This window comes from Carassius gibelio, chromosome A23, assembly GCF_023724105.1.
Source record: "Carassius gibelio isolate Cgi1373 ecotype wild population from Czech Republic chromosome A23, carGib1.2-hapl.c, whole genome shotgun sequence".
Taxonomy (NCBI): Eukaryota; Metazoa; Chordata; class Actinopteri; order Cypriniformes; family Cyprinidae; genus Carassius; species Carassius gibelio.
In genome coordinates this window covers 13566524-13580235 of record NC_068393.1, presented here as the reverse complement: position 1 = coordinate 13580235, position 13712 = coordinate 13566524, and the positions used below count along the sequence as shown (strand labels likewise).

Below are 13712 nucleotides of genomic sequence, written 5' to 3'. Positions count from 1 at the left end.
AAAAATTTTTTTGCAAAAAACGACACTGATATCGGATCAGAATTACTGTCTCTTCTCATAGTGACAGCCAATCACATTAGTTTTCTGGTATTGCATGCACTTGATTGGCTTGCATCTGCGCTTGGGTATTTGCATAAGATGTTCTGACTGGAGGACGGCTGCATTGGTGCTGGAAAAGTCTTCAACTTCTATTTAGAATTAATTTCTAGAATTAATTTCACCATGCTTGACGTCACTTCATTTAAAAGTAAACGAGAGGCGTTCACGCCCCGTGTGATGGGGCGTTATATGTCTGGATACCGCTGCACAAATCTTTCAACAACAAGAAATGTAGTTCCAGCACGGCCTTACATCCAGGACAGCAGAATGGTCAAGATGACCTGAAACACATAACCAACTGAAATCAATTTAAAAGTATTTAGTCTTGCCTGAGTGATGCTGAAACAACCAGGTTTAGTTTTTCACCCAGGAGAAACTGCTTCCTGCGGAACAGTCTCCATGAAGAATGATCTCTTGATCCTGGATCCTTGCTGCCATCCACGCAGAGATGATTTGGAGGATATGTGGTTGTGTCTAAAGGGTAATGAATCAATGTTACAAGAATACTGATAGCAGCACTATTGATCCTGTACCTTATGTAAATGTTTTCAGTACTGAACAAGTCAGGAACCAAATTAGTACCAGTTCTTGAAACCCATCTCTACTTGTAATAGTTGTCTTGTTGCTGCTGCCCAGACTGTCTCTTCCCCTGATGATAAATATATGTGCTCATTTTAAAGCAATAAATAATACATTTAAATTACTAGGTGTTAACAAATATATTTCCTTATAAGGAACTCACTGAATCATGGACTCAAGTGGTGGCGGTCAGGCCCTAAAAAAGTGAACAATTTGTTTACTTTTTGTGAAACGAAAGTATCAGATCAATTTGAGAATTAAACTAGCATTAAAAAGCATGCATGTGAAAAACACCATCAACACCAATAATGAACAGATGACAGAGTTTACAAGCCTGCCACTTGAGGGAGAAAAGGGGAAATTATTAATCCCACATAACGTTACACTGAACATGATTTCGGCAGCCTCGGTCTAATTAACGTTAACCTTTATATTTAACGTTATATCGGATTATATTCAAGTTCACAGCATGGATAGCATGAGCATCATCAAGCTCAAGCAGCAGGTGAGTTATTCAAACAAACTAATTAACGTTACTACGGTTAAAAATTTAATTATTAGAAAGTTAACACTGTATAGTTTATAGTGATAAATTTCAAATAATTTAAAACAGGAAAGGTTAAATTCGATTTTAACAGTCACCGTTACCTTAGACCACCTCTGAGACTGCTTTTGAGCTAATTAACCAAACGGAGCATTTATTTATTAAATTGAAAGAGAAAACCTAAAAAAATACAAAACACTACTCCTCTTTGATGGCATTTAACGTTATATCAAGTTAAAATCTATGAATAAAAGTAGATTTATAGGACTTACCTTTCCTCCGTGTCCGTCCGCTGGAAGTTGACCGTTACAAAATGACGGGCACGCGCACGTCGCGCACTTCACTCAGAAAGTGACGTGCGCTGCTAGTTTAAGGTTTAAATGTTAATTTGTTCCGTACTCTCTTTCATTAACAAACATTATCACCATTTGCTAAGTAAATTGTTTATTTTATTGTTCTTAAACTGTTGGCATATATATATATATATATATATATATATATATATATATATATATATATATATATATATATATAATATATATATATATATATATATATATATATATATATATATATATATATATATATATATATATAATTATTTTAACATGCTTGATTAATTTTTTTGTATATTTCCCAAAGAATATGCTGTTCAAATGGTATCTTAATAATAATAATACATCTAGTGCAATAATATTAAAAGTTATCTGAAGACCAGCTGACCACGTCGCTACAACGTCCCCAATGGGACTAACTAGCGACGTCTTTTGAGTACGTGCCCACGACGTTTCTGGGAAGTTAGCCAAGATTTTAAAAAAATGGAACTTTACCACGACGTCCTCACAACGTAGCCATAAAGTAATGTCGCGCTGACCAAATGACGACTAACTGGCGACGTCCTCACAACGTTCTGTGTTTGCTGGGCAGTAGTTCTTTCGGACAGTTCGATTCAATAAACCATTTTGCATTTGTTTGTGGTTCATAAGATACATGTATAAAATTGATGTTAAATTGATATTTTTGCGTGCATCTATTAATCATTTTGAGTCTAATTTCATCCCATAGTACTTCACTGTAACTCCATACCCGAAAAAAAGCTCTCCGATGTTCTAACCGCGGGAAACAATGATGAGATCACGTGATATTTGGTAGCTCCATTAAGGATCAAGAGGGTTGCGTTCTAAATGCTGTCCTGGCTTGAAATCCAAATGTAGTCGAACGGTGAGAAAATCGCTTTGTAACTTTCGTCCCGCGTTACTTTCGTTCTTAACGAAAGTTACCCCTTAACATTCCCATAATGTTTGCAAAATTATAAAATGGAACGTTACCTTAAAACATTAAAAAAAAAAAAAACATGTTTTGTACATTCGGAATTAATGTTTGTATAACTTAACTGGAACATTAGCAAAATGTTCTTAGAACATAGTTTTGTTAGCTGCGTCATTATTCCAACCTAACCGATTTATAATTTAGGCTATAACTAAACCATAACAGAAGTTTTAGTGCCCTTGAATTTTATTGGTCAAGCGTGTTCCAAATGGGTTTACTGCGTTCTAACCCCTCTGTAAATGAGGAAAACGTTATGCATTCATGTGGAAAACAATACATTAGTTTTCTGTTATTATCGATATTAATATATTTTACTATTATTTTATATTATTTGATCTATATCCATTATATGCATGCTATAGCTATAACATAATCATTTCAAATAAAGCAAACCGTGAAAAATGATTGATTAACTATAAATGTGTGGTTTATATGTTCATCCATAATGTCTTGATATTATTAAAATACAGCATAGAAAATTCAGCTAATTTTACATCACTCATTTCCATTGACAACCGACTTGTTTCCCCGCCATATTTCGCGTTCCACCATCATTTACATTTTATACAAACTTTGGAAACGAAAGAACAAAATAATTGAAATTAATTCCAAAACTTGCTTTTAATTTTTCTTGTAGCAACACACCTTGTTCACTACAGAGATAAGAACATTGCATTGCGCTATAATGCATTACATAACTGTTTGAGGAACTTCTTAGTACACACCACCCAAAAGGGTCTATGGACATTTTATGCATAAAAAAGGTATTCTGTCTGAAGCTCTATACTGTCATCTAGAGGTCATATGCAGTGGGTGAATCTGATCCTCAAGTCTCAATAGCCTCTGCCATGAAATCAGGGGATTTTTTAAGGAACAACATTAATAAAATGGCATTACAATAAGCTGTTTAGAATGATGAGAGCTGTAATGTATGTCCAGGATTATCTGTATGTGGGCCGTCCTATTGCACTTTAATCCTTTTTTGCAACACAGCTGTGCACAATGTAATGTAGAAAATGAATTCAAAGCATTAATAAGTCATTGTATTGTAACAAAACAGGTGTGGAACAAACTGAGCTGAACCGTAGTCACATGGTTGGGGTGGTCAGGGTGGGTTGAGCTTATTGTTTTCATTCTGAGCACATATTTCTCTGATGCAATATCAGTCCTGGATTATAGCGTAGCTGCCGGGCAGCGAGAGAGATGGCAGAGGAGTTGACAGAGTATCAGAGAAGGTACTAATGGAAAGCACACCCCATTGTGCTCATGTTAACTCCACAGTCAATGTTAACAGCAGCATCATCAACGAGGGTCCAAGCAAGTCTCCAGCAGAATCCCCAACTGAAAATGAATTAACCATTAAAGTGAGAGTTTATCTAGAATACCCTTTAGATATTTCATGTGTAGGATGTTATTGTGCCTTACAGTTCAGATGTCTAGTCTCCTTCTTGATCCTGGGATTTTCTGTTTTAAAAATAAAAAAAGCTTTAGTTAAACCGTACAGGTTATCAATAAAAACACATAAAACATAGGAATAAAATAGCACAGAAATATGTGACCTTAAAGGTGCACTCAATATTTTCAAGTACAGTTCTCTGCAGGAAAGTAATGGGAGTTGCCAGATCAGGGCGTTTTTACACCTGATTGGCTGACGTCATAGTGATGTTAGGTTTAGGGGTGGGGTTGGGTAAGGGGGATCATTTTGATTGCATAATTTAGAAACACCCAGCAGTTTGAAAACACCCACAAGGTGATAAACGCCCACATTTGCTCTGCAGAGACCTAAGTCTCAATATTTTGGTTATGTTGAACTCGCTGATATTCTTATGCCACTGTAGACATGCCCTATTTGCATTCAGCCATGATTAACAGTGCTGCAGGGATTTTTGTAGGCCAAAACCCCCCACAATTTTTGCACTTCATGGTTACGTTGTCCTGAAATCAATGGACTTTTTGAGTGGGTTTTGATTAATTGCATAAATGACTGTAGAGGTTCTCATTAAATGTCATCACGTCATTCATTGCTGGTCATGTGATCTCAACATGGCGACTGGTTATGCTTGTTGGTATCAAAATCTGACCATAGACTGTGCGTTTGTTTTTGTTTTTTTGCCTACTGATCAAACACATTTATCTTTTGAAAATAAACAGCTAACAGCAATTATATCACACTAAACAGTATGTGGCCTTTAATTACTGAGTACAAACAAAATACTGTATGAAATAAGAATGTTTGGGAATGGTCTGAACATTTAAATGCATGCGAGTGCTAGATAAAGAGAAAACACTGAGTGTCAGATGTGGATCCAGCATTGTGAAGAGGACACATCTTAGGTAAAAAACCGATTAGTACTGTATGAGGCATCTGAGTGTTGGCTACAGACCACATGAATTGTGTGTGATGCATCTGGTATACTGACCAAATACTATGAGGCGGGTGTGAGTGTTGGTAGATCCCAAAGGGTTTTGGACAGTGCAGCGATACATGGATCCGTTGAGCTCAGCTGGGACTCGCTCCAGAGCCAGTACTTTCCCAAATCTCTCTTCACTTCCATCCAGCAGAGGTCCTCCCACACGTGTCCATGTGAACAGAGGCTCTGGAAACACTTTATTCTGTAGCACATTAAATATTCATTAAAAACTTCAGCTATTTAAAACATTGAACATGGTTGCACCCAGCATAAGATGCAGAGTATATAGTTGATATTTTTCTGCATTCAAGTGGGTTACATTACAAACAAAGATTAAATATTTATGAGGAGTTGCTTGGGAGGCTCTTTTAAAACATACATTTGCTAAACACCACTGGCAGTATTCCTGTGCTCACATATATTATACTTGAAGAGAATATTAAACAGTTTTCAAAAGAAGCTCTCAAAGGCGTTTAAGGTCTACTATAAATCATCAAAAGCAACTTAATTATTTAGTTCAACATTTCCAAAAGACATTTGTAGGCTTTCTAATGTAAAACAGACTCTCATTGCTGTTCTTCTTCTATGATTGTACCACTTTGGGCCCCATGTGGAATCCCTCCACTTTGATGTGAACCGTGTCTCCCACTTTCGCTCTGCTTGGGGCCACAGAGAGCTTTGGGCCTTTTGGAGCAGCTTGAAAAACAGTGAGAAATAAAACTGTTGTCAATATGTCAGAGGAGACAGAAAGTCAAGGTGTTCAATTACATATACCTTATGTATGTGTGTATACATATATTACACCCTGTGATGTGCCTAAAATCCTTTACGTTATTTGGTGTTCCCAGGCAGAAATGAACAGAATTTTAAAAATTGCTTGTAAATGTCTTATTATTCTATATTATCATCAAATCTTGGATTCAGTATTTTTGTCAACTCAGCTTTTTTTAATGACTTGCATTAAATATGTATATAAAAATTGCATTTAAACGTGTTGCTAGATTTGAAGATTAAGTGAATGTTAGATGACAGTAAAAGCAATCTAAATGTAAAAACAGGAAAACGGAGCAAACATTATTCAAATATTAAATAGAAAAACTCCATAATAACTTATATATTGTGCAGCCCTAATAAACATACTCAAACAGCCCACTCAGTAACTGTATTTATTTGGTAACGTAAATGAACTGACACTCACAGAGCGTAACCTCTGCCTTCATGGGCATGGAAAGAGCCGGGTGCTTGACTTCACAGGTGAACAGAGCCTCATTGTCCAGTTGTGGGTTCAGGTGCCAGGTCAGCATAGCTTGGACCTCCATAGTACCGTCATGCAGCTCAGACTGTGTATGGTTAAAATAGTACAGTGGGCTTGAGCTCAGCACCCAGCGGGGGAACTCTCGGCTGATCACAGTCTCTGGGATGACCTCTGTGGTGGGACTGGGTTCCTCTTGACCAGGGTCTCCAGATATGTAGCTGCGCTGTGGCTGGTCCTTATCAAGGTGCACCGGCTCGCTGTAAGGGCCCAGGAAAGAAAGAGATTTCTGCACTTTTGTATCATCCAGTTCTCGACTGATAAGCGGCTGGTTATCCATGGCAGAGAGCAAGCCTCTGCTTTCAACTTTCTCAGTGGACATGAAAGGATGCACTTCAATAAGTTCTCCATCCCTCTTGAAGTACACCTGAGTTTGGCGAAGAAATAATTACAAAAAGTTACAACTAAACAGCAATGAAACACATTTCCATTTAAATAATCTCTGGTATTTACGTGTCTGTCTTTATCTAGGTTTTAATATAGAGCTTTTAGTTTATTCTTCTGCTCACCACGGGGGCAGGTTTTCCTCCAGTTACAATGCAAACAAGTGTGAAGTTTTGAGCCTCGTAGCGACTGAAAGGAGCTGGCTGATTTGCCGCCTCAACAGATATTGATTTTGGTGGAGCTGAGAAGAAACAAAGACATTGAAAACTCATTAGAAATCAAAAGCCTCCCTACAGTAATTCAAAGAGATAAGGAGAGATGACAGTGCAGCATTCAAAGTAATTATTAATATCTTTCTCTCAAGGGCACGTTTGTGCTTCAGACCGCAAGCCAGGAGATCCTTATTTAATGAACTTCAGTTTATAAGCAAAGTGCGTTAGTAGGCAAGATTTATATCACAATAGCAACATCTCGTGATTTAAGTCAGTAATCCATGTGAAATCTTTCTGATGATTTCTTAGCTACCATTAAATTAACTCCAGCTTGTATCTCACTTACTCGTCATGGCATGTTACATCCGACTGAAACATTAATTTGCAAGTGCATGCAGAGGGAAATTGCATGAATACCCTGTTGCATATTCCCAGATTTTATGGGCATGTAGGTACTTGCACAAGCAATTAAGACAGAGAGACTGAGAATTTGAAATCTTGTCTTGGTTTGACACCAAAAAGATATCCACACTGTTATTATACTATCAAGCTAAAAACTGCTGAATCAAAATAAGCATCCTAAAGAAATTAATCGTCAATTTTCCATTATCGTTATTACATTTACAGAATCCTTTCAAATTAGGGAAAAGTGCTCACTAGATTTTTGTTTCAATGATTGAGCTTAAAAATATAATTCACACAAAAATGAGACTTCTGTCATCTTTCACTCTCCCTCTCGTTGTTCCAATCCTCTTTCTTGTGAGGAACTCAAATGAAGATCATTTTGTCCATATAATAAGTGTCAGTTTAGTCCAAATTTATTGTTCTTCAAAATTATTTAGTTTTATGCAAAAGAAAGAGGTTCATACCTGTTTAAAAGAACATGAAGATGAGTAAATGATGATAGAATACATTTTTTTTGGATGAGCTATTTTCTTTTTAAGTCAAAGGTTAAGCGTTATTATGGATTTTATAAGAGATATTATGGATTTTATGTTAATACAACCAGAAACTAAAGCACATCACCATGTTTTTGACTTCATATGTGTATGACGCTTTATAAATAGAACCTACACATGACATTAAGTGTGATACTCCCAGATGCCAAGACCACCTTCTCTCTAGATGCCCTGTCATAGATCCCCACATGGCATTCATATGGTCCATCATCTTCCATCTGAACCTCAGGGAGCCTAAGAACAGTGAGGAACAATCTGTCTAAACACATAACAGCAGTCATAAAAATAGCACTATGCATGCTGAGAGGAAAGCCAAGTATTATCCACTATAAACTGTGCTCTGCTGGATATAACTATAACCTGACAGTTGACTGGTAAACAAGGTCCTCTCGTCTGAGGAAGTCCTCCATGTGAGAAAAATTGGTGTTGTACATGGCGTCGTAGGTAAAAATTTTCTGTTTTGACGTTCCACCTTCCATCACCTTTGAAAACAATGACAATATACTATTATGTACTGGGTACATGTAAGTTAAGAGTAATCATTTGGCATGTACAAATGTTTCCTACTTACAGTAAATGTTTGGTTATTTGCAATAATTCACTTTAAATCTCTAGCTGCTGTCTGGACAAAAATCCTGCTTTTAAATGTATGAATTTCTTCGAATAAGATAAAAAAACTCCAGCATTAAAGCAGCTGACATCTGTGGTGCAAGTTCTTGTACAGTAAATTATGAAATAACTTATTTTTAACCAACTTTTAGTGTACATAGGAAGTCAGATGATCTCATTAACTATGGACATGATCCAATAACATCTGACAACCACTTTCACATTTATGCACATGGCAGACATTTTGATTCAAAGCGACTTCCATTGCTTTTAAAATTCAGTTTTTATCAGTTCATGCATTCCCTAGCAATCAAATAAATTACCTTGTTGTCCAATACCTCTGTCTTACTTTTGAAAATGTAATAAATCATTTTGTTATCCAATAGAAATAAATGTATATACTTTTTTAATTGTGGCTTGAGTGTCCAAATAGTTTTGGGACCTCTATTACTGTAGTATGTGACCTTATACAGTAAAACTGATCATTTATGATTTGCTTGGTAATTAAATAAACATATCATATATTGCAAATGATGTGACAGAGTCTTTTTTTAAATGTCCTAGACATATATTGGCATACTGATGTGTTTTAATTGAATGTTTTATCTGTTGGATCAACAATCCTGCCACACTTATGTCGCAGTCTGACGACAAAATGAAAACTTGTCTTAAAATCACTGAGGCGTTAACTCTTAATCCTGAATATATTTTCATATTTTTGACAGCTTCTGTTCTCACAACGTCAGTTTGCCAACAGAACAATACGAGAGATTGAAAAGAACTAGCACACTGAAAAACAAGTGATTTTCTTTCCCCAGGATGGTGGAAGTAAAAGCATGTCATGCAAAGATGAAACTCGGACCCCACTTACCCGAAACCACACAATCTCTCGTAAGTTGCCATCCGTCCTGAAATTGCACTTCAAAGTCACTGTGTCCCCCATAACCACGGGAGGGAGAGGCTCAATGGTGACTGTTAAATAACCTGGAAAAAGATAGCAGTGTCACTTTCTAAATGCATCAGCTGCACAAGCCTCTAAGAAAATCCCATTCAAATTACCAGCAATGAGTCAAAGCAAAATTACAGTGCACTCCTCATTTCTAAAATCATTAAGTCACAAGTTAGCAAAACTGAGAGCTTTTGAAGGCCGCAATGTAAACCTCCCCCAAGAAAGGTCATACTGCAGTGACAGTGAAATTATAGGATTTTAATGAGCCCTCGATCCAAGAATATTTCAGATCAAAAACATGATGGAAAAAAACACTATTAATGGATGTTGTGGGAAGTCTGCAAGAAGCTGTCTCAGTGCTACGTTTCATTAATTTTAATCTCCACACAGCAAGAAATAACAGACTTTTATCAGCAAATACCTGACAGGTATATCTGAGTACCCATTACAATGTCTATATTACACGTGACATGTTGACATGTTATAATCAAACAATTGTTTGCTCTCACCACCTTTGACAAAACAAAAAAGCTAAATAAAGTGCGTAAAAAATGAATTTAAACCAAAATCAAAGAAAAATACTCTTGATAATTATATGATAAATAAATAAATGATAAATAATATACTTTAATCAACAGATAACTGACATGTATCCTTGATTATCCATTATTCAACAAACTCTGCATGGAAAAAAACTGATCAAAAAATATCTATTTTGCAGACAGTATTTCTAATATCATATTAATAAAATATTTTGCATCGATTTACTCTCACTTCTATAATAAAAATAAAAAAAGAAAGAAAACTTTAATAACTCTCATCAATACATACTGTATATTGTAATGCATTGTCTGTTTTGCAGAGAATGTTCCTGTTTTACCTCTTGATAAAAAGAAACAAAACAAAAAAATTTAATGTAAAGAAACAAAAGGAAAATAAAAACAAGAAAAACAAAAATACAAAGCAAAACAAGCTATAATGCTACACAATAAAACAAAATTTAAAGAAAGTAAGAAACAAAGGGAAAACATCAAAGCCAAGCAAAATTACAAAAGGTAAAGAAACAAAAAAAATACTATTAAAAGAAGTAAAGAGATAAAACTTAAACAAAAAAACTAAACAACAAAAAACAAACCAGTGCAAAATCTACAATAAATACTAAACAATTAAACAAAATGTAAAGAAATAAAATGTAAAAGAAAAAGAAGCAAAGTGAAACAATTCACACAACTAGATGCAACAAAACAGGAAAAAAACAAAGCTAAATAGACTACACTATAAACTCTACACTATAAATCAAACACCCATCTGTTAAGAATGCATTTGAAAAAATGTTGCACACCCACATTGTTCAGCGCATTACAGTATTACATAATGAATGTCAGAAAGATGGATTCCTTGTGTAGTTTGATGCTTCAAGATCTAAAGCTATTTCATCACTTCCAGGTCTTCCAGCAGTCAGTGCTGCCAGAGCTGTCTCCCTGTCCTAATAAAGTAAAAGGGCTTAGTTTACAATTATTACTCGTATTTTTACCAACATCTGATGTTGAAAACATGCAATGCCTTTGTATGCTGAACAACCATGCAAAACAGCCGTGTCTTGCTGAGTGCTGCAGTTCTATTGAAACAGTCACCATGTACCGAACACAGGCATCAGAGTGGGAGGCAATCGGCCTATAATCTGTCACAAATTCACTGACCTACAAAATCCCACTACTCCACCGTATTGGGTTTTTAAACTGTGACGTCAGTGAATGGATTATTTTTTTCCAATGTATGTGTGTGTTTTCTCTTATTTCCCTAATCCATGGTACTTTCTCCATCAATCAAGTGATCCTGTAGGCTGCCCCACACGCAGCACAGGACATGTCCTGTGACCCTCAGGCATGCGCTACTTTATGCCATCCTTTACTGAGCAGATGCTACAGAGTGTCCTTTAGGAGGCTTAGTAAGGGGGGAGACCATGTCAATTTTGAGGGCTATTACAGTCCCACACCACATAAGAACCTTTTATAGACTGCAATAATCTTGTAAATCACAGAAAATCAATCTCTGGTCAAATGTCACAGTTGGTTAGGAATGTTAATGGTGATGTGCAAGGATTAGTTGATAATTTCAGCAATCTATTTGATTATGTAAACATGCATAAGAGCACATCAAAGGTTAGTGTATATTAAAGAAGTCTAGAGTGCTAACAAAAATGCAATTTGTGTTATATATGACTATGATAAATAAATTATACAGACTGAAACAGTGGGCTTCTGTTATTAATTGATAAAAAATAATGAATGACATCAGTTAAACACTGAATGCTTGGTCACCATATACAATTATGTAGATGTGTGTTTTTTCCTCACATCCATATTTGCATTAACATCCAAGCAATACTGGTAATGACTAATTCATGCTGTGAAGTCATGATCCTTCCTAAACTGCTATGAGTATCAATATAATTTACCAATGTAACTTTCAATTCTGTCAATCTTTCACTCAAAACATTATAAAAACAATAGCTAAGTCCAAGAACCATGCTATGCATCATAATAAAACTTGAATATGGTATCTACTGCAAAGCATTTGAGAGAACTAAAGCTAAAAACATAAGGCTTAAATCTAGGGCTGCACAATTTCTCAAATTTCTAATCGCGATTACAGTTATGGATGCCATAATTACGTAATCGTTCAAAGCAGCAATTAATCGTTCAAAGTCCACTTATGTTATTCTGCGTGCTTTAGATGCTTTTTTTTCTGTTATCAAGGGTTTTTCCATTGGTTTAATTTTGGTTTTAGTATAACATTCCATGCATATTTTTACCTCTTTTTTAAAGAAGAAACTAATCTGATGCAGTTGGCATTTGATGTGTAATACTATAGAAAAGCAATAAAAGTTATTCAGTGTTTTCAGTTTGTTTTCATATAATAATATGGCATGCAGTTGCTTCAAACAAAGGTGTAAACATTAATTTAATTGTAATTAATAATTGCAATTACAATTTCAAAGGAATAATCGACAATTAAGATTTTTGTCATAATCGTGCAGCCTTATTTAAATCACATTCATATGATTACAAATAAAGAAACACTGCTACTGATGGACTTCTAAAAGCTCCTGTACCTCTGATATGATCTGACCAGTGACATTATGAGCTCGACTCAATGTGAATGAGACATAACGTGATGCTATATATAGGCAGCATTCTTGAGTTACAGTAAAGAGTTTATAGCTGCGATCACTGATTCATGCAAACAAAATTCATGTCTCGTTTAGCACTATAGTTCTGCAATCAATGATCTTTAATTATTTCAGAGAGCAGATAACCCAGCGTAAATCTGGGTCAGGACAAAAGATTAAGCTTTATCCTCAAAATAACCACCCATCAAAATCATTAAACAAGTGCACCTGTGTTTAAAGGACAAGCCACCTCAATCTAGAAATCATTCAATCAATGCAACATCCGAACAGAATAGCCTGAGGCTGTAAATATAGTGCAGATAGCATCTTGTAAATATAGTGCAGATAGCATCTTTATGTGGTTTGTTATTGACAACCTGCTAAAATCTTTAAAACTGTACAGTATAAAGTTACCACATAGCCTACATGTACAATAAATGTACAATCTATACATTTAGTCCAAAGTGCGGTTTTTAAAGTGCAGTAAAAATATCAATATGGCATGAATTTATCACATTTACTGCTGGCTGCTCATATCACACATAATTCAAGTAAAACGTACCTATAACGAAGTCCAGTAGGTCAGCACACAGGAGCAAAGATAAAGTAATTATACTCATCTCTTTTGACTTATTTTAATATCATTCAATGCCGCAAGAGTGTCAGTATTCCATCTTAATATTATGTTAATGTCATCCTCCGTACAAAGCTGAAATATTGAGTAACTCGACGCAGTTCTCCCTGTGATTTCTCATGGTGTCCGTCTAAGGGAGCAGCAGCAGCATCTCTCTGGGCTCCGTCGGGCGGAGATTTACCAAAGCAACAGATTTGAATGAATTCACGCTCTCGTGCGCGCGCCCCCTGCCCGGAGCGCGCGCAGTCATTAACTCTCATACTCACACTCGCTTGAGCACACAGACTCGTTTAATTACCTCGAGAAATCTGAAGAAATGACTGCTAGGGGAAAACGCTAAATTCTATGTTATTTACGTAGGAAGGTTAGTCTGAAATAGTTAGAATGAAAATATTAGGTTTGCTTATGTACCAGGATTATATTAATGCACAGTAGGCCTACTGCTAGAAAGTTAGATCCGTCCAAATACAGTAGATGGAATCATGGAACTCTGGATTTGGGCACTCAGCGTAACGCATC

At 35.8% G+C, this 13712-nt stretch overlaps 1 protein-coding gene and 1 long non-coding RNA gene across 3 annotated transcripts in view; both read right to left on the bottom strand.

Moving 5' to 3' along the window:
- Positions 1 to 1676, bottom strand: part of LOC127945032 (uncharacterized) — a 1861-nt gene extending 185 nt beyond the window's left edge. Inside the window, exons 1-4 of one of the 2 annotated variants that reach the window (XR_008150500.1) lie at positions 1495 to 1676; positions 842 to 874; positions 682 to 748; positions 1 to 573 (exon numbers count right to left, since the gene is read on the bottom strand). The exon at positions 1 to 573 is cut by the window's left edge and continues 185 nt beyond it. This is a non-coding gene — a long non-coding RNA (uncharacterized LOC127945032). Of the gene's footprint in view, positions 574 to 681; positions 749 to 841 lie in introns of both variants that reach the window. The other variant, XR_008150499.1, reaches the window with a different exon arrangement.
- Positions 1677 to 3153: 1477 nt separating this feature from the next.
- LOC127944434 (immunoglobulin superfamily member 21-like) lies at positions 3154 to 13354 on the bottom strand. The gene is made up of 10 exons (XM_052540348.1): positions 13122 to 13354; positions 9310 to 9422; positions 8190 to 8311; positions 7945 to 8063; positions 6784 to 6899; positions 6161 to 6641; positions 5558 to 5658; positions 4972 to 5164; positions 3977 to 4015; positions 3154 to 3892 (listed from the first exon to the last, which is right to left on the bottom strand). Exons 1-10 carry the CDS (start codon positions 13177 to 13179, stop codon positions 3816 to 3818), a joined length of 1419 nt encoding a protein of 472 aa, XP_052396308.1. The 5' UTR covers positions 13180 to 13354; the 3' UTR covers positions 3154 to 3815.
- Between the last annotated feature and the right edge of the window lie 358 nt (positions 13355 to 13712).